Here is a 27,944-nt window from a genome sequence, read left to right on the forward strand (position 1 = left end):
CGAAAAGCAAAGGAGAAAAGGAAAGATATAAGCATCTGAATGCAGAGTTCCAAAGAATAGCAAGGAGAGATAAGAAAGCCTTCTTCAGCGATCAATGCAAAGAAATAGAGGAAAACAACAGAATGGGGAAGACTAGAGATCTCTTCAAGAAAATTAGAGATACCAAGGGAACATTTCATGCAAAGATGGGCTCGATAAAGGGCAGAAATGGTCTGGACCTAACAGAAGCAGAAGGTATTAAGATATTAAGAAGATATTAAGAAGAGGTGGCAAGAATACACAGAAGAACTATAGAACAAAGATCTTCATGACCAAGATAATCACGATGGTGTGATCACTCACCTAGAGCCAGACATCCTGGAATGTGAAATCAAGTGGGCCTTAGAAAGCATCACTACGAACAAAGCTAGTGGAGGTGATGGAATTCCAGTTGAGCTCTTACAAATCCTGAAAGATGATGCTGTGAAAGTGCTGCACTCAATATGCCAGCAAATTTGGAAAACTCAGCAGTGGCCACAGGATTGGGAAAGGTCAGTTTTCATTCCAGTCCCAAAGAAAGGTAATGACAAAGGATGCTCAAACTACCGTACAATTGCACTCATCTCACATGCTAGTAAAGTAATGCTCAAAATTCTCCAAGTCAGGCTTCAGCAATACATGAACCGTGACCTCCCTGATGTTCAAGCTGGTTTTAGAAAAGGCAGAGGAACCAGAGATCAAATTGCCAACATCCATTGGATCATGGAAAAAGCAAGAGAGTTCCAGAAAAACATCTATTTCTGCTCTATTGACTATGCCAAAGCCTTTGACTGTGTGGATCACAATAATCTGTGGAAAATTCTGAAAGACATGGGAATACCAGACTACCTGACCTGCCTCTTGAGAAACCTATGTGCAGGTCAGGCAGCCACAGTTAGAACTGGACATGGAACAACAGACTGGTTCCAGATAGGAAAAGGAGTACATCAAGGCTGTATATTGTCACCCTGCTTATTTAACTTCTATGCAGAGTACATCATGAGAAACGCTGGAGTGGAAGAAACACAAGCTGGAATCAAGATTGCCGGGGGAAATATCAATAACCTCAGATATGCAAATGACACCACCCTTATGGGAGAAAGTGAAGAGGAACTAAAAAGCCTCTTGATGAAAGTGGAGAATGAGAAAGTTGGCTTAAAGCTCAACATTCAGAAAACAAAGATCATGGCATCTGGTCCCATCACTTCATGGGAAATAGATGGGGAAACAGTGGAAACAGTGTCAGACTTTATGTTTTTGGGTTCCAAAATCACTGCAGATGGTGACTGCAGCCATGAAATTAAAAGATGCTTACTCCTTGGAAGAAAAGTTATGACCAACCTAGACAGCATATTCAAAAGCAGAGACATTACTTTGCCAACTAAAGTCCGTCTAGTCAAGGCTATGGTTTTTCCTGTGGTCATGTATGGATGTAAGAGTTTGACTTTGAGGAAAGCTGAGCGCCGAAGAATTGATGCTTTTGAACTGTGGTGTTGGAGAAGACTCTTGAGAGTCCCTTGGACTGCAAGGAGATCCAACCAGTCTATTCTGAAGGAGATCAGCCCTGGGATTTCTTTGGAAGGAATGATACTAAAGCTGAAGCTCCAGTACTTTGGCCACCTCAATGTGAAGAGTTGACTCATTGGAAAAGACTCTGATGCTGGGAGGGATTGGGGGAAGGAGGAGAAGGGGACTGCAGAGGATGAGATGGCTGGATGGCATCATGGACTCGATGGACGTGAATCTGAGTGAACTCCGGGAGTAGGTGATGGACAGGGAGGCCTGTCGTGGTGCGATTCATGGGGTCGCAAAGAGTTGGACATGACTGAGCGACTGAACTGAACTGAAATTTGGTTATTTCTGTTATTATTCAGCTGTAAGAATTTTATGTATTCTAGATACGAGTTCTTCATTGGAAATATTTAGAAATAAAAGTTCAATCTACTAGCTTTTCTTGGTTTTGTTAAGTGTTTTTGAAGTACTAAGAAATCTTTGCTTAAACCAAAGTCACAGGATTGATGCTTTTCTCTTCTAAGAGTTTTATTGTTTTAATTCCTAACATTTAGATCTGTGATCCACTTTATGTATGATGTCTTACAGTCTTTTATTAATTCACTTCCGAATATTTGGTTATTTTTTGTGGTGTTATGAAGAAATTATTTAATAAATTTCAATTTTGCCGTTTTTCTCAGCACCATTTATTAAAGAAACTGCTTTTTCTCCATTGGCTGTTTTTGGTTCCCTTGCTAAATATTGGTTGGGTGTTATCACTTTTTGTATTTTTCACTGCTGCTGCTATGTCGCTTCAGTTGTGTTCGACTCTGTGTGACCCCAGAGATGGCAGCCCACCAGGCTCCCCCATCCCTGGGATTCTCCAGACAAGAACACTGGAGCAGGTTGCCATTTCCTTCTCCAATGCATGAAAGTTAAAAGTGAAAGTGAAGTCGCTCAGTGGTGTCCAACTCCTAGCGACCCCTTGGACTGCAGCCTACCAGGCTCCTCCGTCCATGGGATTTGCTAGGCAAGTGTACTGGAGTGGGGTGCCATTGCCTTCTCCATTTTTCACTGCTAGTCCGTAGAAATTTATTTCTGTATATTGATCTTGTATGCTGCAACCTTGTTGAATTAAGTACATCTGAGGCTTTTTTTTCTTTTAAATTCTTTAGTGTTCCCTGCATACAGAATCATGTCATCTGTGAATAATGACAGTTTTATTTCTTCCCTTCCCATCTGGTTGCCTTTTAGTCTTATTTCATAATACTCACTAGACCCTCTGCTGAATAGAAGACATTCTTGCTTTGTTCCTGACCTTTGGGGGAAAGAAGTGATTTTTCTTTTTTCTTTTTGCCATTGATCAGGATCTTAGAGAGTACACTTTGTACAATTTCAGTGTTTTAAAATTGATTGATACTTGTCCTAATGTTCAAAGTCCCATATCCTCTAGTTGTCCTGCCTATTAATGAAAATAGGAGGTTGAGATCTCAGACTGTTACTGTTGTCTTATTTTTTCTTTCAGTTCTGTCAGGTTTTGCTTCATTTGTTTGGGGCTGTTTTTTCTTGTGTATGTTTATAATCGCTGTATCTTCTTGATGATTCAACTGTCATCATAAAACGTGCTGGTTCAGCTATAGTAATATTTTTTTTTGTCTGAAAGTATGTTTTGTCTGATAGACCACTTCATCTGCCTTATGGTTACTGTTGGCTTTCAGTAAATTTGGGTCTTTGGGTATGTGTGTCTCTTGTAGATAGCATACAGTTGAATCTTGCTCAGTTTTACCCAGTTTAACAACCTTTGCCTTTTATATACGTATATGCACACACACACAATATGTATAATAACATGTAAGATGTTTTCTGTAACATCTTGCAGAAAAACCCAAAGGAACTTTTTGGTCAACCCAGTATGTTAATTATTTCTTAATAAAACAGAAAAAAATCACTAAAAAAGAAAAAATTCTTTCTTTTCACTAGCTGTTTCTATTTCCTTATCTGTTTCGTTTATTCACTCTTGTGTTATTTCTAGTTGATAATTCATTGAAGTGACTTCTGACTTCTGACTTCTGAAGTGACTTCTTTCATTAGTTCTTTCACCTCAGTTTGAGGTTTTAAATTTAAATTTTTGTTATTCTTTTATCGCTAGTATACTACTTTCAAGCATTTAAAATTTAAAATATTGCAATAGGTTGTGAACTATTTGTTCTAGAGCCAGTTTTTCTGGCATATTTGTATTGTTTTTAGGGATGTTATTTTCTTTATTCTTTTTGTTTTTAATGTTAACTTTTTATTTTATTTCTTTGACCATGTTTGTGGCCTGTGGGCTGTCAGTTCCCTGACCGGGGATTGAACCTGTTCCCCTCAATTGAATGTACAGAGTCTTAACCACTGGGCATCCAGAGAAGTCCCTTTAATACTAACTTTTAAAATAGGGCTTGATCTTAATATATTTTTATATTTTCACATGAAATTGTTTTTCTGGAACTTGTTGAAGAAGGCAGAATTTATCATAACTTCATTCACTTCACAGAAGTCTTGAGTGTGTGTGTTTGAAAAGTTGGCAGCTTGCTTTGTGAGAACTCTTGGCTCTGTTTCCTTCTGCCACTTTTTCTGCACCTTATTTTCCATTATTTCTCTTGCACTGTCATCCTCACTGTCTTTCTGTTCCCAGTAGTGTATGGTCAGGTTGGGCCTTTGTCTGGAAGGGAGCTCTGTTGGGTCAGTGAGAGAGTTCCTTGTTAGTATGCCAGTCCCTTTCATACCATCCATCCAGTCTTTGTATTCACTCACTCTCCAAGTGGCCAGAACCATTCCTTGTCAGCTGCTATTCTCAGATTGGTTTGTGAAGCTTTCCATTGCTATCTGTTTGCGTGTTCTCCTGGGCCTGGATCTGCCAAATGCCCTATTTTTTTCCTTCTGATTCCTCCTGCAGAAGTGCTGATGCTAATCAGATCTTAACAGCTGTTGGTAGTTTTCCTTTCTGTGTCTAGGGTTTTGTGGTAATACCTTCTTATCTGTCTTCATTGTAAGTGTTGTCCATGAGGTTTTGGTTTTCCTTCCTAGTTGTTCTGTTTTCCTGTGAAAGACTTGTAGAGATTTTTTCAAACACTGTACTGCTACCGCTGTTGTCATATTTTTAGGTGTTATGAAAACCTCACTGTGACGTGGGGAAACTCTCTTCTAAGGTTAGGTTCAGATGGCAGAATTTATCATAATAGTACTTTGATGTAATTAAGAAGATTTGTTTCCTACACACATGGGGAGTTCTGAGTCAGGGGCGGAGGTCAACTTTCTGGGAGGAGGTCCAGAAACAGAAAATGAAAACAAGTGCACAGGTGTTTTATAAAGGCTAAGTCTGGTTGGTGCAGAATTTGAAAGAGGCACCTGTCAGCCGTGGAATCTGAGATAGATAGCAAGTGCACACCTGTACTTGGGATACTGGTGAGAGTGAACTCTTAAGAAAATGATGGACAGGTAGAGGAGATGATGCTTAGAGATTGCCAGCACTGAAGCATGACATCACTTGGGGTCTTGATTTCTTTCTTTTGGTACCCATGGTAGGGATCCACTTTTTAATTCCTGTTATAGTTTAGGCATACTACTGAAGAACTGGGCTTCAATCTTGCCTGCCACATTTGTTCTCAGTATCCATGATCAACTCCTTTTCACTTGAGTTTCCAGGGGAGTAATCCCAACGAGAGGGAAGACAATGTACACTAATCTGTACTTTCAGGAGCAGATCACCATTGGCTAGACAAATTACCAAAGAATATGACAATGCATGATAGCCATCTTAGCTGTGCTTTTTGTTAATTTCATATTTAATTTAAAATGTTTCAGTTTATCAGGCATTACTGAGTGTGTAATAAATCTAACTAATTCATATATACTGTATTGTGTGAGATCCTGGGAATATAAATAAGCCAAAGTCTAGTATTTACTTGACTCTAGTAAGCTTTTTATTGACTTAAAGACTAGCACATGAAATGTTTACTAAAATTGTAAAGTATTATCCCTGAATCAGAAATACTAAAATACTGAAAACAGACATCCTAAAGTTGAGGAGCCATTTATGAAATGTTTATTAAGTACCAAGCATAATGCCTAAATGATTTTTCATATATTATGAATTAATCTTCACAGTAACTCAGGTTAGATTATCATCTTTTAATGGTGAGGAATTTGTGGAAATAAGCTATTGTAATTGCAGGGGGACATTTGAACTCAGTTCTGTCTCATTTCTTCTCCCCAAAGTCTTTCAGAGAACTGATTATGTAATTTCTGATACCTTAAGATGTCTAATGAAAGCCTAAGTAATTTCATCTTTAGTATTACTTATATTTCTCAGTCATGTTACTTTACTTTCTTGGCAGCTTCTCAGAACTCTCTCTGTTTATGTTTTACCATAATGAATTTTGGGATACTTAACTGTAAAATATGCAGGCCTATTTAAATTTGAACTTGAACTATATGATATCACTCACATAGTAACAATCGTAAATGTTATAAAGCTGTTCATTTAAAAAGTGAAAGAAAGTCCACTTCAGAAGTAGACATTGTGACAGTTGTTACTGGGAAAAGAGAGAGAAAGTAATATGCTAGGGAAGTGAGAAGAAAAATGAGAGGAGGAAATTGTGGTGATGGCTGGCATAGTTGTGAGGTTTTAAAATAGAAAGTTTGTGAAACTAGTCATTCTAATTTGAATTCAGTTATTTAAAAATCTGGCTCAAGTTTTAAACACCTTAGGCTAGAATCATTCCATGAATGATAACACATGCTAATTCTGCTTAGATGAAAATGATCTTCAGTTCAGTTCAGTTCAGTTCAGTCACTCAGTCGTGTCCGACTCTTTGCGCCCCATGAATCGCAGCACAACGGGCCTCCCTGTCCATCACCAGCTCCCGGAGTTCACTCAGACTCACGTCCATCGAGTCAGTGATGTCATCCAGCCATCTCATCCTGGGTCGTCCCCTTCTCCTCCTGCCCCCAATCCCTCCCAGCATCAGAGTCTTTTCCAATGAGTCAACTCTTCCCATGAGGTGGCCAAAGTACTGGAGCTTCAGCTTTAGCATCATTCCTTCCAAAGAAATCCCAGGGCTGATCTCCTTCAGAATGGACTGGTTGGATCTCCTTGCAGTCCAAGGGACTCTCAAGAGTCTTCTCAACACCACAGTTCAAAAGCATCAATTCTTCGGTGCTCAGCCTTCTTCACAGTCCAACTCTCACATCCATACATGACTACTGGAAAAACCATAGCCTTGACTAGATGGACCTTAGTTGGCAAACTAATGTCTCTGCTTTTGAATATGCTATCTAGGTTGGTCATAACTTTCCTTCCAAGGAGTAAGCGTCTTTTAACTTCATGGCTGCAAGTCACCATCTGCAGTGATTTTGGAGCCCCCCAAAATAAAGTCTGACACTGTTTCCACTGTTTCCCCAACTATTTCCCATGAAGTGATGGGACCAGATGCCATGATCTTCATTTTCTGAATGTTGAGCTTTAAGCCAACTTTTTCACTTTCCACTTTCACTTTCATCAAGAGGCTTTTTAGTTCCTCTTTACTTTCTGCCATAAGGGTGGTATCATCTGTGTATCTGAGGTTATTGATATTTCTCCCAGCAATCTTGATTCCAGCTTGTGTTTCTTCCAGTCCAGCGTTTCTCATGATGTACTCTGCATAGAAGTTAAATAAGCAGGGTGAAAATATACAGCCTTGAGATACTCTTTGAAAATGATCTTACTGCTTTTTAATTTAGTGTTGGTGGTCTGTTAGGTATTAGAGATCATCAGATAACCTTAACGGACCTAAAAGTTGGATTGTCTTTGAGTGTGTTTTCCTTTATTTCTCTTTAATTGCTTACATTTTCTTCTTTCTCTCCTCGCTGAGTGATTTATGAAAATATTAAGATTTGGTATTATGAAAATATCAAAGCGTTTATTTTCTTGATTTATTACTGTGGTTTACATGTGATTTATTCATTATTCAAGAATTTTCTTATTTACTAATCACATAACTCTCCATGAGACTGCAAAGTTCTGTATCTTGAGTACTGGTCAGGCTCTCTACCTCTCCTTCCGATAGTTAGGATTGCTTGTGTATTTGGGGATCTGCTTTGTCTCTTGAACATGTTCTGCCAGTGGTTGGGCTTGCTCTTTGCCCCCTGGCTTGTGGAGATGAAGTAATGGTAGAGCAGAAAGCCAGCTAAGATGATTATTTGCTGAAGCTAATCTGGGGTTTGCAGAGAGAGAGCTCTCCCAGAATGACTTTCTAGCCTCATGTGCATGTGTTTACTTTTCACTTATGAAACCCATAAAAGTGACTGAAGAAACAGGCTCAGATTCTTTGTTCTTCCACATGAAGAAGGGAGAAACATACTGCTAATTAAAACTACTTCCCAGTGGCATCTTTAAACCCTGGGATTTTTCATGTTGCTGCCTTTCTCCTTCTGATGACATGAATCATGTGGCAGGGTGGGAGATGGGAACTGACAGCAGTGCTCGTGCGTTAGCACTCACCTTGTCTGTGTGGAGTGTGTGCCTGGCGCCCATGAATTCAAATAAATTTGAATTTACTCTCTGACTATTTTTCATAGGTATATTTGACTTTAAGATACGTGTTATCCAGGATTTGTTATGTGTTAATGTGGACTACAAGACCATTTCAGTGGGAGTGATAAAGTTTTGATTAAAAAAGAAAATTTAGAAATGTTTGCGCTTTTCTCTTTGGGTTACTAGGCAGGCGGTGGTTAAAGGTTCCCTTCCACATCCTTTTGCCCTGACGTTATTTGAGGACACATTGTACTGGACTGACTGGAATACACATTCCATTTTGGCTTGCAACAAGTACACTGGCGACGGTCTGCGTGAAATCCATTCTAACATCTTCTCTCCCATGGATATACATGTCTTCAGCCAACAGAGGCAGCCAAATGGTAAGTGATCTTGATTTTTAAATTGCAAGTTGGAATAGCTTTGTAGCACTCTGATGTCTAGCTTTACTGAGGGGGCAAGAGGAGAGAGGATGTATTCAGAGTGGAAAGGAATAAAAAATTGGGAAGATGTCAAAATTCAAGGAAGACAGTAGTCTAAACCATTTGTAGCTTAGTATCTATCGCTGCAGACCACCTCAGCCCTTTGTTTTAGTCTGGGGTTATGAAGGTAAAGAAGAGAGAGAGAAAAAAAATTGAGATAGCTCATATATTAAGATTCTGTGCAAATACATTTTGTATTCATATTATTTCTCACTAATGAGTGATTTCGTCCATTGTATGTTTAGAAACAGACACTTCCCTTGAGTGGAACCTGTTAATTATTAGTTAATATAACTATTACTGTAACTGGTTCATTTAAGTGCCTCGGGTTGCTTCAGTAAGTACGTGCTTATCCCTTTTCTGTGTGTGTCTCCCCCTCCTTTTTCTTCTGTTTCTGGTCGCCCTGTATAATGATTTGGACTGTGACTGCTGACAACAGTTTCTTGCAGGAGAATGTTAAGTGTTTGGCACTTGTGTGTAAATAAATGTCTGACGTGTGTCTGAGTGTGTTTCAGATTGTATTCCAGAGCCAAAAATGCAGGGCTTTTGGATTATGCATTACTTTGTATTAGCTCTTTCTACTGAAGGGGAGATAGTCAAATATTGAGTGTGTCATATTGGAATCCAGTGATCATGAGTTCATAAAAATTTTTTAAAATGTTTGTGTTACTCTTTTGTAAAAAAAAAAAAGTGTTTACTCACGTGTATAAATGTCTTCTTATCATTCTCGGCTTTTTAATGGCACTGTTGATCCTTTGTTTTACTTGTTTGAGAATTTGCAGTTATATGTGATACTGCCTTTTATCTTTCATACTTTTGTTTCCATGTTGATTTTTCTCTGAATATTGTTTAAATCCATCCTTTTCTATTGTTGCTTCAGATTTTCTAATTAATCTCTGGTTCTAAGTTTCCTCTTTTAAAATCCATTATGCTTACCTTTTCCATGTAAATCTTTCCACAGTGTAGCTTTTCTTGACTCTCAAGGCCTCCACCACAGACATTCCCTTCTCTGTGCTCATTCAGCTTTTATTGTTTTAGTCAAATCTTAATCTTTAATTACTCGATCACCTTACTTATCTCACACAGTGTACAGCCTCCAGGCTTTCATTCATGTGGTTTTACCACACTTGACTGTCCTCCTGTCTGTCCTTCCTGTCTTTCAAGGCTTCTGCCATGTCCTGTTTCTGCTATGGAGCTTTTCTTCAGTTCTTCAATCCTTTAGTGCTTTATTTCCCATTTGACTCTATACTCATTTACAGTCTGAATGTGCAAGATCTCAATTTCTTTGTTCTGTACTGTTTTCCATTATTACTGTTCATGAATTTTGGCTTCCTGGCTAGATTGCAAGCTCTTTTGGGGCAGGGACAGCCTGCTTTACTTCTTGTGCATTCCTTTTTGGATACAGAATGCTAAGTAGATTTTTCTCTGTTTAATTCCCTTCCTTTCAGATGGTCTGGTTGTCAAGCACCCAGATGACATTTGGTAATAATTTGGTTTATCAGAGGTGCTCATGTTATGGTCGTTAACCTTTGTGTACCTAGAGTGGAGGAAGTCATCCATAATCATTGGTATTAACCAGTGTGATTTATATTTGACAGCTACAAATCCATGTGGAATTGATAATGGTGGTTGTTCCCATTTATGTTTGATGTCTCCAGTCAAGCCTTTTTATCAGTGTGCTTGCCCAACTGGGGTCACACTCCTGGAGAATGGAAAAACCTGCAAAGATGGTAAGAAGTTGGTTGCCAAGAAGGAAGAATTCTGGATAGTAATGATTATTTTATTTCTCTATAATAAGTTCTGTAAATTACAGCGCTTTGGGAGACTAGTCACTTAATCCCTCAGTCTTCACAGTTGTTTATATAATAGGAGAGTTTTGCATTTTATGGCATCTCTTGAATGTTGTTTTATAAATTATTTTAGTATTTTAGCTGAATTTTTAACATGCAATTTTTTGGGAAAAAAATAGGTGCCATTTCTCTTTGTCAGATCTCAAAGTCATGAATATCACAGTTGCTTCTTATGGAAATGAATATTCTCATAAAGAATATATATTTAACAGGTAACATTTGTAAATAAAGAACTGTTACAAGGAAAAGATGTATATTAAACTTTTAATTATAAAGAATATCATGGGATAGATACGTTTTCTGAAAAATGATTGAATGATACTTTTAATTGCCTTTTAACAACAGAGAAGTGCCTTCAGAAGAAGAAAAGAATTCCTTATTGTTCTGCTCAAAGCAACCTGTTGCTATCCTTAACCACCACACTGCCTCTTCTCCTTACTCTGAGTCCCCTGTAGAGAGAGGGCATGTAGGAGAAATGTTCTGATTTAGGACATTTCAAGGTACTTCTGGTTTGGGAGAATGCCAGTTCTCTTTTTCTTCTTAATGAGAATGTTGTTCTTCATTCTTAACCCTATGGATCACCATCTGGTTCTCTAGCCACCAGCAAGACCTGGTAAGAAAATTGTTGTATTTAGCAGTGGCTTCTTTATCTAACTCTGAAAAGTATAAGCCTTTATTTAGGAGTGGGTTAGAGTTCCTGGCAAGGGGATCAGGGAGTCAGAGAGATGGGATTGAGTTGGTGTGCAGGATATTTGTCATGAGTTGGCATTGATAAATTATCCTCCTAGTCAGAGGTGAAACTGGCTGATTCTTGTGAGAGGTTTCCATGGAAAACAATAATTTGGTTTCAATTTAAAACAAAAGGTTTATGTAATGTTGCTTTTTTGTTTAAAAATGTAGCTTGACTTTAAAACAGTGGATTTATTTTAGCCATAGTGGTCTGTTACAGCCTTAGAGCAGTGCATATGTACCTGTTTAATGAGCATCTTAATTTCAGAAATACATTTGGCATGTAGTAGCCTTAAGTTAACTATTTTGTTTTGATCACCTTGCCAAATTAACAGCTTCACTTTCTAAGACTTCTTTGTTTGAAGAGTTTATGGTGCTGGCTCCTTTTGGTAGTTAGTGGAAGCAGTGAATTTTATAAAGTTATTCCTACTTGGTGCCCACTGTGGCCTTTAGGGTTGTATTCTCTCCAAGGTAGGGTTTATTTATAATTAATCCATGAGTCAAAAAGCTGATGCTGAGAGCTTCTTCTCTCCTTAATTTTTTCTACTATAATTCCAGATTAATGCTTGAAGTTTAATATCAGTATTTTCTTCCAGACTCATTTCTTTGGTTGGGAATCTTTTTTCACTCTTTCAGGTGTCAACTTGCTTGCTGTCTTTTTGTTAACTTTTATATAATGTTAGATGATTTTTTGCTAGTGGTTGACTTGAACATTTAAAATAAAAAAAACAAGATTGAGTTAATGTTCTCATTCTGAGCTGTATTTGTATTGATTGCTGCTTTGGGTTTAAAACACTTCATAAATAAATCTGATTTTAAAAACTCAGTGAAATAAAATATAAGAGTTTATTAGAAAATAATGTATTAGCTAGTATTTATTGAGTGCTTGTATATTTGGCACATTTTTGAGTTTTATATTTATTTCCTCTAAGTCTCTCAACAATTCTATGAGAAATCGACAAAGATACCAGGCTTAGAGAGACGAGGTGTTTTGCCTGACTTTGTGTAACTGCTGGAATCTGGTTCTGTTACACGCAAAGCTCTCACCTTTATCCACTGGGTCACATTTATTTGGTTACCTCCCCTCACATTCCCTCTCTTCTGCTGCTGTTTCCTCCTCCATAGCTTCTTTTGTCCTTAGTTCTGTCAGACATTGCCCTATAGTTCTTTTTGTTAAAACAACTTTTCTGAGGTAATTTACATATCATAAAATTCAGCCTTTTCAAGTGTATAATTTAGTGATTTTTAGTCAATTTACAGAGTTGTGCAACCATCACAATCCATCCAATTTTAGAACATTCTCATTAATCACAAAAGATCCTTGTTCTGGATTCCTTACCTTTTTAAACATCTTTCTTGAACAAAGGACCTATATCCTATACTTCCTCTAATATTTAGCTGCTTAGCTTCTTAGACATTACTTAGTTATATTCATTTCACCTTTAAGTGGCTGTTGTTAATTCCAGGGGCTATATAATGAATGAAGCCAGAGGGAGAATCCGAAGTTGATTTGGAGAGTTCAGCCATTACAGAGCATGACCTCTTAGTCCAGCTATTCCTGTTTTACTGTATTACTTTCTATTCTACCCTAAATAGACCCTAGTATCCTTTTATACCCGCTTCTCAGTTCCTGAAAAAGTTCTGCACTCTTTATTTAGAGACTAAATTTGGCCTGTGGGTTTCCATTTTTTCTTCATTGTTTTTCACTTTGTTGTTCTAGGTGCCACTGAATTACTGCTTCTAGCCCGAAGGACAGACTTGAGACGCATTTCTTTGGATACACCAGATTTCACTGACATTGTTCTACAGTTAGAAGACATCCGCCATGCCATTGCCATAGATTATGATCCCGTGGAAGGCTATATCTACTGGACTGATGATGAAGTGAGGGCCATACGCCGCTCCTTCATAGATGGATCTGGCAGTCAGTTTGTGGTCACTGCCCAAATTGCCCATCCTGATGGTATTGCTGTTGATTGGGTTGCCCGAAATCTTTATTGGACAGACACTGGCACTGATCGGATAGAAGTGACAAGGCTCAACGGGACCATGAGGAAGATCTTGATTTCAGAGGACTTAGAAGAACCCCGGGCTATTGTGCTAGATCCCATGGTTGGGTAAGAGGCTCTGCTGACAGAAAATTTTGCCAGGGGTTTCTATTTCTGCAGGTACCCAAAACATTGACAAAAACAACGTGAAGTATATGTTGCTTTCCAATAAATAGTTCTTTAATGACTGTGCATATTTAGAATACAGTGATTGGAATAAAACCTCAAGTGAATGAATTGCTAGTTTTTTTCCTTGAATGTTTTGAATACGTTTGCTTTCTAAATTAAGTCCATACTTGCTGACTTTGGGTGTTGGCTGCAGATTTTGCCAAGGTTGCATCATGACCATGAAAAATATGGAGAGAAATTGTTTTCAGAACTCTTTCTCTTCCCCTAGAAAATTTAATTTCATCTCATTTTCAGTACTTCTAGGATGGTTTGGTAAAGAATATGTATTTTTTAAATGTCCCTAAATATATGAATGGCCTGATTTCTAAAACTTGGTCAGGACATGCAGCTATACGCCTGGTCTGTCTTCCTTTTTTGGGGGGCTATTACACCCTGATCATGATCCAGGGAAACACAGCTTTCTACATACTCATCAGTGTTATTTGTTACTATGAGATTCATCCTGAGGGTGAACATAATGGCAAATTATTACACTTCAGTGCATACCAATGCCTTTGAGCCCCTTAAACTCTCAGGAGCCGTAAGAACCAGCGCAACAAGAAGAGTTAGTTATTTGTGGAAATTGGTTTTCCATCTGAATATTACTACTGGGATAACCTTTTTTTTGTCAGAGATGATAAGCTAGCAAGAGAGAGAAGATTGTTCCTGGTAAGGAACACAAAAAAACCTAAACATAGAATCTCATTATTGGAAGGCGTTTTTCATTATCACTCCTAGAAAACACTGTTTTATCTGAAAAAATTTTTTACAAGGCTTATACACTGCAATTATAAATGTATTAAATGGACTCTTTGTATGTTTTAAGTCTTAACTTGTTTTTCCTTCTGTAGATGTTAACTGGTAACCAATGTAAAAGAAGGTTGGATCTCACCTTTAGGATATCTGAAATTTACAGTTTATTATCCGTTTTTAGCTCATACTCTGTATACTTCTGTAGGTACATGTATTGGACTGACTGGGGAGAAATCCCGAAAATTGAGCGAGCAGCTTTGGATGGTTCTGATCGAGTAGTGTTGGTTAACACTTCTCTTGGTTGGCCAAATGGTTTAGCCTTGGATTATGACGAAGGCAAAATATACTGGGGAGATGCCAAAACAGACAAAATTGAGGTTTGTTTCTTGCTTTTTCACTTTAAAACCACGTTTATAAGGGTTTTTGAGTTGATGGTGATCTGACGCAGACATTCTTGTCTCTTCAGTGGGATGCCAGAGGTTTCTTGTATTTTAATCAACCTTTAGGATTCTAGGAATTAACATCTTTTCTTCCAACTCATCAGAAGATTTTTGAGTTAAACTTGCATGAGAAATAGATGTTCATCTATTTCTATCTATTTCTAGTCTTAAAAGCTTATGTGAATGATTTTTCTCATTATGGGTAAAACCACTGCTTGAATTTCCTAGGGGCAGTTTGCGTGAATCAGATGTTAAATAAGCTTGCTACTGGAAGAGCTGGTAGTCGTTGTCAGCAAAACAAAGCATACTTTTTGTTGGTGTTGGGGAAGGTGGTGGTATATATTAAGATGGTTACATGCAAACAGTTTTAAAATTGATTTATGAGCTATGTGGGAGAAAAATTAATTAGCCAGGGCTTGAGGGAAAATATTTAACAAATCATAGAACTAAGTTGGGCAGCCAGAATAGAATTATGGTGGAAATAGCCACCATATGTGAATATTTTATTACTTTGTTTTGTAAAGGGTGAAAATCCCTGATAATGAATGTGAAGTTTGAATTCTACAACTTTAAATTGGGCTCTGTTAGAGGTGTTGTGGGTCACATACTTAAAACAGAGTTCTGATCACAGTATTTCTTTGGAGAACACATGACGACTTATATAAGGTGTAGGTTTGAATGTCTCTTCAAAGCCACGGCACACATCTTGTAATAGATAATTTGGGCTATAGAGCAGTTACTTTAGAAAGGTAATTCTTGGGAGTGACAGGGACTCTCAGGGAATAATGAGATGAAGGGCCTTCGTTTCAGATTGGAATCTTGGAATAGGAAAAAAACTCATTCCACTGGGCTTAAATCCTGAAAACCATCTTCTGCTCTTGCAGCTGGTTTCCATTAATAGAAAACTTTGCATAGACTTGACTATGCAAATATTTTCCCTGTTGTTAGTGTTTCACTGCCCCCACCCCCTCTAAATCCACCTTAGTGTTGGAATTTTTAGCAACTGGAGTGCGGTGCTGCTGAGTTTACTTTTCAGACAGGCCATGAGCATCACTGGGGTACAGATCACACACCATTCCCCTCCAGTTCACGAACTGCGAATTGTTGATCCGCCCCGGACTCTCCATGAGTGTATATGTGTTACTACTCTTAGAAAAACAGTTTCGGCCCATGTGTCCCAGAAGACTGTCTGCATATAAGGCAGGAGCACATAGTTTACATTAGAGAAGAGAACGTGATTTTTTATTTCATAGGGACTTAAAAAATTCCATATTTGATCTTATCTTTCTTAGCTTATTATGACTGTTTAGATTGTAAATAAAACATTGATTTCTTTCTAGGAATTTTTTAAGTCTTATCTATGTTCAGTTCAGTCGCTCAGTCGTGTCCAACTCTTTGTGACCCCATGAATCGCAGCCCGCCAGGCCTCCCTGTCCATCACCAACTCCCGGAGTTCACTCAGACTCACGTCCATCGAGTCAGTGATGCCATGCAGCCATCTCATCCTCGGTTGTCCCCTTCTCCTCCTGCCCCCAACCCCTCCCAGCATCAAAGTCTTTTCCAGTGAGTCAACTCTTCGCATGAGGTGGCTGAAATTAGGTTACTTTATTTAGAGAAATTTATTTGAAATCACAAGAAGTTGAGGAGAGATTCAAGTAGAGAAATGGGAATTTATGGAGGTTCTGGATGACAGTGTTTAAGAGTAAAAATGCATACATATCATATAACTATAGAATATTTTACAGGATTTATTTTCTTATTTTGTGGGAAGTGCAGTAGGATCTAAAAATTAGGGTTAATTCTGTCGTCTTGAGCTGTGTATATATATTAATATATGTGATGTCATTTGCTTTCTCACTTCCTTTTTCTTCCTTGACTTGCACCATCATCCTTAAACTTTCCTTTCAGATCTGCTTCTCTTCTTGCAGGTTTCAGTCAGTTCAGTTCACTTATTCAGTCGTGTCAGACTCTTTGTGAAACCCCATGGACTGCAGCACGCCAGGCCTCCCTGTTCATCACCATCTCCCAGAGTTTACTCAAACTCATGTCCGTTGAGTCGGTGATGCCGTCCAACCATCTCATCCTCTGTCTTTGCCTTCTCCTCCTGCTCTCAATCTTTCCCAGCATCAGGGTCTTTTCCAATGAGTCAGTTCTTCACATCAGGTGGCCAGAGTATTGGCGTTTCCCCTTCAGTATCAGTCCTTCCAGTGAATATTCAGAACTGGTTTCTTTAGGATGGACTGGTTGGATCTCCTTGCAGTCCAAGGGACTCTCATGAGTCTTCTCCAACACCACAGTTCAAAAGCATCAATTCTTTGGCACTCAGCTTTCTTCCAGATTTATTGGAACACAACTGCTATTTGCTCTTTGTTCTCTTTTTGACAGATTGTTTAGGGTTGGTGATACATCTCCTTCTACCAAATCATACACACAAAAACATCCCCTTGTTTTTTTCCCCTGGAGATTCTGATGAAGTTTCCCTAATTGAGCATTCAGTGCATTTGTAAGTTTAATTACAATTACAGTATAAAAATTTTTTTTTTTTTTTTTACAGATGCATCTGGGAAATAGAGCTGATATTGTTATCTAAAACTGCTGGTATATGACAAACTAAGGAAAGAGCACAGCTGTCCATCTAAATCAGTTTTGCATAAGTGAGGAAGAAAAACTGTTAGGTTCCTACTCTGAGACAAGTAGTGATTATAGGAGCAGCTGTGACCCCAGCTTTTCATCTTGCCTTACTTGATAGTAGGTCGAATAAAACTTTTGGGAAGATACATAATTTTAAAAATGCTCTCTTTTCTTAGATTACTTGCTAGCTCGCAAGTAATCAACTTATCCTTAGTGCTCGTCTGACCTAGTCTAGGTCACATGCTCCTTGCTAGTCCCCTTCTCTTTAGAAAGCTTTCCCGCTTCTTCTGTCATGCCTAAAAATGAAAGGTGCTTTTTCCTGGGACTATAAGAAAATATTAAATTACAGTTGTAGTGGCCCTGTCCTCTTCTGGAAGACTTCAGATTTACCTGGGTTGTATGTTTCCAGTACATTTGGGAGTTAAAAATAGGGGTTTGGTAAATGATCACGTAGCACTGTAAGGCATAGTACGCTCTTGTGTTTTGCGTGATTCTTAGGGGAAGAGCTCAAAATGTTCATTCCGTTATGCTCTCTGCTCCCTCAGTGGAGATGACTTAGACCAGGTTCTCACTCACTTCTTTTGGTAAGTGGTGATGTAACCAGGTGCTGGATATGTTGGGGAGCTAGGTTTGAGGATTGGGGAAACCAGAGAAAATTAATAGGGAGCTTTGGGTTTCAGACTTCATTTTTGTTGTCCAGAGTTGCAAGAAAAAATAAATAGGTTTACTGGAGATTTATAACCAACTTCCTCAGAGAGCAGTGCTATATAGGGAAGTGCTAGTGATGTCTCTTTTTTCCCTTCCTTTCTCTTTTAAAAAAGACGATCATTGTATTGACTGGTGCTTTAAGAATGTTTCTGTGAGTGTATGTCTGATTTTCGTATTTGTGAACTGATAGGGACCACTTAACTGTAGGTACTTGTTTATGTTTCTACATTATGCTCAAATCATTTCATCACCTTTTACACACAGGCTTCTAGTTTGCTTGCCTGCACTGGAGTCCCCTCTACCCTCCACTCAGGTGTTCAAATAATAAATATTAAAACACTTTCTGATAATAAATACTAAAGCATTAGCCAAAAAGGTTGTTTCTTTTTTCTGGTAGGTGACATTAAACAAGCCTTTATTTCTGTGTTGTAAGGCCTTACAGTAGGCAGAAGCACATTGTGTCTTAACAATATTCTCATGTTTCTTGATCCACTTAATGCCAAAAGCATTAAGCATTTGTTGCACTACTGGCCTGTAGTATTGCTTACCAATAGTGAAGACATATCACAAAAAATTTATAAGTTTAAAATATTTATATAAAATTAATATACTGTTAGCTTGTTTTTTCCTGACGATTTTTACATACCAGTTTAACTTGACATTATTAATGTGATTTCAATCACTGGTTATATTGAAAATAATACTGTCATAGAGATTTTAGTATTAAAATCTCTGAGATTTTCTCACGATTTATTTTCTCAATATATACTTGTTATTTGTTTTTTCCCCCTTTTTATTTCAGAGCTTATGCTGACAAATGCAGCAAGAGCTAGTGGAGATAAAGATTTTCTGATCTATGTCAAAGACATGTAGAATTTTTTTTCAAATCTCTTTTATTGTAAATTTCCCTATTTTAGAGAATACAGCGTCCATAGATAGTTTCTCCAAAATCTAGTTATGCCTGGCACAATTCTGTTGGGAAAGAGAAACAGAGATTATTAGAACCTTGAGTACCAAGGAATTTTTGAATAAAGAGGGTATTATTGTGTAGGATGTACTGAAAACTTGGCCTTTGGTGAATGTTCTGTTTCACAGTCTAAGCCTGAAATTGCAGGGCTATGTTTTCCTCTCATGACAACTTCCTCTATTTAATCAGTACTCTTATGAAGAAATTTGTTTCCCAAGTATTCAGATTTCTTTTTAAAGTAATTTCTTTGTCTGGCATCTTTAGCCTGAGTATTGTGAAAGTCTGTTGAAACACACAAGGACCCATTTATGATGGTTTTCCTTATTGTTTGTTTCTAAGATTAATTCCTCCTTAAGAAATTATAATAATGTAATCATTATTGGGGTAATCATCTCATCTGTTGAGGTAAAGCTCTCCTGAGTATATGACAAGTACCAACAAGTTCTTCCTTTTAAATCTTTGCCAGTTTATAACACTGTTCTGTAAAACTGATTTTACTTCTAGTTTTAGAGAAAGGTTCAGATAATGAACTTAAGTAATCTGAATCTTTGCCCATTCCTACTGCTTTACCACAGTATATATGTATGTGAATATATATTTTTTTCCCCATGTATTCTCGACATACTATAACAGAAAAATACTGATAAATTCCACTGTTAGATTCCTCAGCTCAACAGAACACCTGGCTTTGGGGCCTGTATTCATTGAGTTGTAAACATGATGCTCTCCCATTATATTTCTTATTTCTGTTTGGGATGTATCTTACGATTATGTACATCTTTAAGCTTCTGTATGAAAGTTACCTGTTTCATACCTATATGAAAGTTGATGTACAGTTCTAACAACATTTTTAAACTTGTTACTACAGTCTGCAGTAGGCAGAGTAGTACATCATCCAATAATAAGCTCTGTCATCTCATTATCCACTCTACTTTGGCTCTAAAATAATTATTGGACATATTTATGATGAGAGAAACTTGCTTGATGATAGGTGTAATCATACTTTTCCTGAACTGCTGCAACAAACCCGTGAGTCGCACCAGGCAAGATGCATTTACCTCACTTTGGAGTTAGAATAATTTTATCTGTGTAAATTAGGATAATCTGATATACGTTGGTACTTAGAAAGTATTTTAGTGACCAAGTTTGAACTTGCACTTGTATCATTTTTAAAATATTATCCTATTATACGTTTTCATCTCATGTTTTAGTATTAAGCTATTTAATAGGTGGGGAGCTATTTTTAGTTACAGTCTGATTATTTTGGAAGTGCCTGTTTTGTTCCTTTGGTTTCTTTACCCCTGTAGCAGGAATGCTGACTTTTAGTGTTGTCCTTTCTTGAGAAGAGAGGTCAACCTCTTTACAATTTACAACAGTTTTTAGTTCTTATGGAGATAATCTCTAGATCTTTATTGAATCATTTTGTGATACTGGACCTAGTTCTCATATGATTTTGCCATTTACCTGGGTGACTGTAGATAATTCACATAATTGTTGGTCTTTGTATTTTGACCATTGATATCATTTGAAGCTGATGATCTTGACGTTCCTTCCAGCTTTAACATTTTCTGATGCCTTTTATACTAATTGCATATCATAGGGTAAAAACAAATAAAACATTTTGCCTGGGAGATTGCTAAGAAGGAATGTATATCACAGATGACATTACTGTTTTTTTTTTTTTTTCTTTTAAATTTTTCCTTATACACTGTGCCAGTAATTCCTCTCACCTAAGGAAAACTTGGCGTGTTGGAGGTTCAGTATCTTTGTAACTCAGTTTTACTGATACTAACTTCTGGTAAGCTATTCATTTAGATTTTGCATTGACCTCTGTGCAGACTACTTCATTATTAACGTGTGTGATGGGTTTAAATAAATATTGAAAGCTGTTGTTTGAAGCTTGCCAAACATGTAGATACCAATAGAGTCCATGTAAAACATTCTTCAGGCGGTTATTTCCCTGTAGCTTGGAAGCTATTATATATACTTTTAAAGGGGTCACAGAGATTTTATTTTTATTGTTATTAGATTTGGAAAGGGTAAACAGTCATATAAATGGCGAGGACCACAATTTTGGGACTTGTTGGGAGGGAATTTGCAGAACATTGAACAGTGTTAACAATGACAAGTATTTTCACCTTATTACCAGCTATTTAAGGAATTTGTGTAATAGTCGTTTATAAAGTTATCCGTAATGAGCAAAGGATTCACCTTCAGTCTTTTTTTCCCCTCACTTTAAATTAGTTTTCAGTTTTAAAATGTTAAGAATGTTATAATGCAGGCCCTGTTAATTTTTTGATTGAACTCTGAGTTCCCAGACTCTTCATTCATTGTACTGTGATTGTTTTTTTTTTGGTAGATATGATCTGAAATAATAATCTCAGGGAAGGAGTTAGAATCCCTTTTATTGTGCTTAGATTTTCAGTAGACTCTTGTTTTGTTATTTCATTTATTATTTTGAGCTTCTGAAATCTGCCAGGCTTCTATTAATCTAGCCCTTGCTCAGAGTTATTTAGTTTTGTTGTTCATTCATTTTTGATTTTGGATTGATTTATGACTTGGTTTTTATGTCTGGTTGAGAGTTATAATACTATTTTTGTGTTAGTCACAGTGTTGTTCTTAAAATATGGGGGAGAAAACCCCAAACTCTTCTGGGTTACAGTGGATTTCATTAGTCTGCAAATAGTAAGGAAACGGTATTTCATGTTTTTTCAGAGTATCATTGTCTTTGGGGGAAAAAAGCCATGTTCAGACAGTTTAGATATTATTATCAGATGGTTTCTGCATAATTCTGTATACTCAAGCAAACATTTATTTTTTCTAACTCAGGTTTCATTTCTTAAAATGGAGCAGTGCTTGTTGCTTTCGGATTAGCTTCTTTTATTTGCCAAAGGTCATAGAACTTTCTACTTAGAAAGAAAACAATAGAATTCAGGTTTCCTGTATAGTACTTTTTGTGTTGAGTTCTGCTGCCTGTTTGTTTTTGAAGTAATTTCAGACTTCAACAAAAAAATGGCAATAGTAGTAAAACTTTCACCCAGATTTGTTTTATATACTCAGAGAATAGTGATCACCAGGAAATGAACACTTATACCATTTCCATTATTCCTATTATATTAATTGGAATTCTCTCATAAGGAAGAGGTGTCCCCTTTCCTATTTATTCAGTTATTCATGTATATTTGTACATACACATTTCTATATGTATGAACCCATGGATGTTCAGTTTATTCCACAGATTGCATTCCATTGTCATCATTATATTGTTGCAAAGATTATCCCAGAATTGGCACTAGGAGTACGATCAAGGTGATTCCATGTTCTTTTCACGTGTCCTTTTTTTTTTTTAATTGTGGTGGAAAATGCATAACATAAAAGCTACCACGTTAACCATTTTAGAACATACAGTGGTGCTAATTATATGTGCATTATTGTTCAAGATCTCTCGAACTTTTTAATCTTGCAAAATTCAATCGCCATTCCTATTGAACAACTCCTGGCAAATACCATTTTATTTCTGATTCTCAGGATTTGATTACTTTAGATAACTTGTCTAAGTGGAATTACGCAGTATTACCTTCTTGTGACTGGCTGTATCTCACGTAGCATAATGTCCTCAAGGTTCATCCATGTCTGTATCACGTGATAGGATTCCCATTTTTTTTTTTGCTGAATAATATTCCATTTTATGCATATACTACATTTTCTCTAACCATTCATCTTTTGATGGGCATTTAAGTTAGTTCCACCTCTGGGCTATTGTGAATAACCATACCACAATGAATATGAGGTGCAGATACCTCTTTGGCATTCCATTTTGCAATCTGTACCAGAAGTAGAATAGCTGGATCATATGGGAATTTAATCTTAATTTTGTAAGGAGTCCGCATCATTTTAAAAACACTTTTTGAAACAACAGTATAGTCCAGCTTTCTCTTATTTCCCATGCCAAGGAGCCATGGTTCTTTTTAATGAAGACTAGTATTTAAAAACCAGAATCTGGACATAAGGCATGCTCATGGGTACTGGAGTAATTTGCCTTAATTACTAAGATGTTAGAGTCAATTTTTTTCCCTACTGAGACTCCAAATAGAGTGTACAGAAGTTGTTCTTGAGTGAGAGGAAAGGGATCAGTTTTCCCTTGTTAGATGCTGATGTTTCTCTCAGTAGGGTTTATTAAAGGCTCCAGGTCAGTGGGATTCTCAGAGGTGTCTCTGAAGCATTTGAGTAAATTGATTAAGGTGGTGTTGGTTTTCATCTTAACAATACCTTTAGCTGAAAAATCTGTTCTCAGTTTTATAGTTTTGCTGAGTAATTCTTGTTTTAGAATGCTTCGGTCACAATAGCAATTTGTAGCTCTTGTGGCACAGACGGTAAAGCGTCTGCCTGCAGTGTGGGCAATCCACTCCAGCACTCTTGCCTGGAAAATCCCATGGACAGAAGAGCCTGATAGGCTACAGTCCATGGGGTTGCAAAGAGTTGGGCACGAATGATCGACTTCACTTTCACTTGTCTGTAAAAGAGCATAGTAACTGCAAATGTTTGGTATTTTAAGCATGACTCCTTGTAAAAATACTGTAAAACTACCTGGTGCAAGTGTGACACCTTCTCCTTCCGTATTGAAAATCACTTGTATTTACTTAGACTTAAAATGTCTTGAAGTACGTTGAAGTCTTTAAGTGCAGTGCTGCATTTGCTCTTACTGCTCTCTTAAACAGATGGAGAGTATGCCTCTGTTTCCCCTACTGGGTGCAAAGCGTTTCTCTTCACTTCTCACTCCAGTGAGATTCTGCGTGACTGAAATGTTACTGCCATCAATATATATTGTTTTATGTTTTCAAAAATGCCATTTCTGTGAAATTATACTTTATACCCTATGGAGTATATGAATCAGCCCCAATGATACCTATTTGTCATATATATATATAATTATTTATTAATTATGTTAACATATGTAATATATAAACTAATAATTCACTGATTGTTTTGAATATTGCCTGGGCTATTATAAGAGGAATGGTTCGTTTGAATTTTCTTTTGGAACTTGATAGTATTCCCAGTTCATTTCATGATGGGTGCCTGATTGTCCTTTTGTCATCTATTTTTTGGACATGTCTAGTCAAGAGAAGTTGCATAGCAGCAACTTTGGTAGCAGACTGGCTGCATTCCAAGATGGGTAATCCTGTGTTGACTTTTAATGAGCTGACGAAACTGCTCAAAAACGGATGTCATGTCTACAGAAGGTTTGCCATTACCTCCTATCTGTGAAGATAATGTTCTGGTTAACCCACATCTGTTTCTTGTTGTAGCCCATATTCTAAGTGTGGTTTGTAATGTTGGGGAATGCCTCAGAATGTTAAATCCGTACCACAATGCGGTTGAAGCAGCTGAAACCACTGGAGACTCTGGTTCAGATTTGGAGGTAGATTTTAGGAGTGACAGAAGCCTAATTTCAGTTTAATTAAACCACTCTGAGGTAATATGATGAAGCACAACCTCAAGAGTTGCCAGAAGATTTAATTAGTGTTGGCTCAACTTTTAAAGCATAAGGGTAATCTTTTGGAATCTGCTAAAATGGTGCATTTGTTCTGGGTTCACAGTGTACAAGCAGTCTTTTACCAGGATTTGGGTTGTTATTTTAAACATAAAGAGGCTTAAAATGGTATTTACAAACCTAGTAACCTGTCCAAAACTGTTACTCCTTGGGTATGAGAATGTAATAGTATTTTCTTTGAGACAGAGCAACATGATCTTGTTTTACTGTGTTGCTTTTGCCTAGAAGAGAGATTGTGTGGTTGATAAAAGAAATGTTTAGGGTAGAAGCCAATTTGCTAAGAAGTGTCAACTCTGCAAAAGTAATGGAAGGAAAAGATTTCACAAAGTAATCCTTAGACTCAGTATAAAGGGAAATACAGAGTTCTTTAGGTGTGAGGTCTCACAGTCACGTTTTGTTTAAAGTTTTGATCCCTTTATCTCTTCAGACTAATTCTTATAAATTGCTGCCTACATCGTATGGCTAACAAAAATGATAGCAGCATTTATTAATAACTTATTATTCACATGCCCTTGGACTATTATCTTTCCTCCATTTTTTTTTCAATAAAAAAAAAATTTTTTTTTACTTATGGAAAATTTCAGGCACATAGTAAAGTGGAGTAAAGATACTCAGGAACCACCCAGCTTCTCCCTAGTGAGAGCCAGTGAGATGGGGAGAGCCAAGGAGATGGCAGATATAAATGTAATGGCAGGTTCAGTTCAGTTCAGTTGCTCAGTCGTGTCCGACTCTTTGTGACCCCATGAACCACAGCACGCCAGGCCTCCCTGTCCATCACCAACTCCCGGAGTCTACCCAAACCCATGTCCATTGAGTCGATGATGCCGTCCAACCATCTCATCCTCTGTTGTCCCCTTCTCCTCCTGCCCTCAATCTTTCCCAGCAGCAGGGTCTTTTCAAAAGAGTCAGCTCTTCGTATCAGGTGGCCAGAGTATTGGAGTTTCGGGTTCAACATCAGTCCTTCCAATGAACAACCAGGACTGATCTCCTTTAGGATGGACTGATAGGATCTCCTTGCAATCCAAGGGACTTTCAAGAGTCTTCTCCAACACCACAGTTCAAAAGCATCAATTCTTTGGCGCTCAGCTTTCTTTATAGTCCAACTCTCACATCCATACATGACCACTGGAAAAACCATAGCCTTGACTGGACAAACCTTTATTGGCAAAGTAATGTCTCTGCTTTTTAATATGCTGTCTAGGTTGGTCATAACTTTCCTTCCAAGGAGTAAGCATCTTTTAATTTCATGGCTGCAGTCACCATCTGCAGTAATCTTATTAATATAAACGTTGTTTTAATACTTCCATTTTGAGATAACCGAAAAGAAATGAAGTCTGGACTTTGTCTTTATTCTTAACAAATCTCGGCTGGTACTTTGAAATGTAAACTTGCAAATGTGATAAAAGATGAAACAAGTGGAGTTTTGTTCATCCTTCTCATGAGAAATCATTTTTTGAAGTAATTTTAACCATATTAGAATTTAGTTTAGCTGGGGAGGGAAGAAAGCTCAAATGGAAAGCATTTGTTTGTGGTTCTGCCGAGCCTGAGAGTCTAGGGCAGCCTCGAAGGTGGCAGGCAGGTTTGAGAGGGGATGGAGGTCCAATTTAAAGCAGGAATAAATTAACTTTATTGTGGGCTGTATAGTTACCACCATTAAATTCTAATCCTGCACAGTCCACTGTGGTAGTCAGTGGCCATGTATATCCACAGAGCACCTACAGTGCGGTTACTCTGAATTGAGATGCTTAAAGTGTTAAATGCATACTGAGAAGACTGTGAATATTAGTATTAAAATCTCAGCAAAAGTTCTAAAGATTACATTTTGAAGTAAAAATATTTTGGATATATTTGAATAAATTAAGTATATGTTTTTTAAACTTAGAAAAATCTGGCTTCTAGAAAAATTTAAATTACACAGGACTCATATTTGTGACTTGTATTATTCTTTGTTTGGCCAGCACTATTCTAGACTCAACTCTGTTGTAAAAAGCTACAGCAGTCAAGAATGGGAAGATAGTTAAGGGGACAGGTGTGCTTACAAAGTTATATTGAAAGTGTCTTTAGCATATCTTAGTTACACTGTTGAATTTGAAAGAGATGCTACATCTAGCTTTAAGTGAGTACTGTATTTACTCCACTAACCGCCCCCCCCCCCACCAAAAAAAAACCCCAAAACAAAAGACTTTTAGTTTTGCCTTTCAAGTGAGAGAAGAAGGAATAGCTAGCTAGAAGGGACTAATGTTCTAATGTGCAAAGCTATATAGAATCCTTAGCTGTGGCTTTTAGGGAACTGTATTTGAGTCCTTGGACTCTGCTGTTCTAAAGATTATCAATTGTTGTTTTGCCAGATGTTGCTAAAAGTTACCTTACCTTTTAAGCATGTCCTTTGCATGTTTTTTTCTTTTTCCTGAGACCCTTGCTTGCACTTAAGAAAGTGAAGTCGCTCAGTCGTGTCAGACTCTTTGCGATCCCATGGACTGTAGTCTACTAGGCTTCTCTGTCCATGGGATTTTCCAGGCAAGAGTACTGAAGTAGATTGCCATTTCCTTCTCCAGGGGATCTTCCTGGCCCAGGGATCGAACCCAGGTCTCCTGCATTGCAGGCAGACGCTTTACCCTCTGAGCCACCTTAGAGCAGCATTGAACTGATCTAAACCTCAGTTTTGTCAGGGGATCAGAGTAAAGGTCAGCAAAGCACTCCTAACCTGCAGTCCTTATGTGCAATTCTGAAATCTAAAAAGCTCTCAAAACTGAAAATTGTTTTTGTTAATTAAGTTGGTAAAGACCCTAACTTAAAGCAGTGTAAGACTAATTGTAGACTCTGTTTATGCTCCTTTGTGGGAATATGTGTATGTCTTTCAGCAAAAATATTACCATGCTTGGCAATGAAGTGTTGCCCTGGACCCAGGTAGGGGTGATATGCTGTGTGCATTGTGTTAACCTTTCTATATTTCAGGAAAAAATTCTGAATTCTGAAACAGGGCTAATTAACCCCAAGCCTTTCAGAAAAGGGAATTTTTGGACCTCTATTATTCTGTGGCTTCCTAGGTGGCATGGTGGTAAATAATCTGCCTGACAATACAGGTTTGGATCCCTGTACACACAGACACGTTATCATCCCACGAAAATGGAAAATATTTTATTAACTGTAATACTTAGTTTTGGGGGAGGGGGCTGTGCTGGGTCTTTGTTGCTGTGCAGGCTTTTCTCCGTTGTGATGAGCATGGACTACTCTCCAGTTGTGGTATGCAGGCCTCTCATTGTGGTGCATTCTCTTGTTGTGGAACATGGGCTCTAGGGCGCGCCAGCTTCAGTAGTTGGGGTGCATGGGCTCTAGAGCATAGGCTCCATAGTTGTGGTGCATGGGCTTAGCTGCTCTGTGGCAAGTGGGATTCTGGACCAGGGATTGAACCCTTGTCTCTTGCACTGGCAGGCAAATTCTTTCCTATTGAGCCACTAGGAATGCCCTATTAACTGTAATTCTGCATTTGAGATAGTTCTCTTTAGCACAGTCAGAACACAGTGATATGCTACATGAGGTCTTCCTGAAACA

At 37.7% G+C, this 27,944-nt stretch overlaps 1 protein-coding gene across 1 annotated transcript in view; it reads left to right on the forward strand.

Moving 5' to 3' along the window:
* The window catches only part of LRP6 (LDL receptor related protein 6), a 168,707-nt gene that overhangs the window by 87,222 nt on the left and 53,541 nt on the right, over positions 1-27,944 (forward strand). Inside the window, exons 4-7 of the mRNA XM_052640462.1 lie at positions 8,249-8,445; positions 10,143-10,274; positions 12,844-13,240; positions 14,298-14,469. Coding sequence (XP_052496422.1) covers positions 8,249-8,445; positions 10,143-10,274; positions 12,844-13,240; positions 14,298-14,469 — 898 coding nt within the window. The remainder of the gene's footprint in view (positions 1-8,248; positions 8,446-10,142; positions 10,275-12,843; positions 13,241-14,297; positions 14,470-27,944) is intronic.

The sequence above is a fragment of the Budorcas taxicolor genome, chromosome 5, assembly GCF_023091745.1.
Source record: "Budorcas taxicolor isolate Tak-1 chromosome 5, Takin1.1, whole genome shotgun sequence".
NCBI classification, from domain to species: Eukaryota; Metazoa; Chordata; class Mammalia; order Artiodactyla; family Bovidae; genus Budorcas; species Budorcas taxicolor.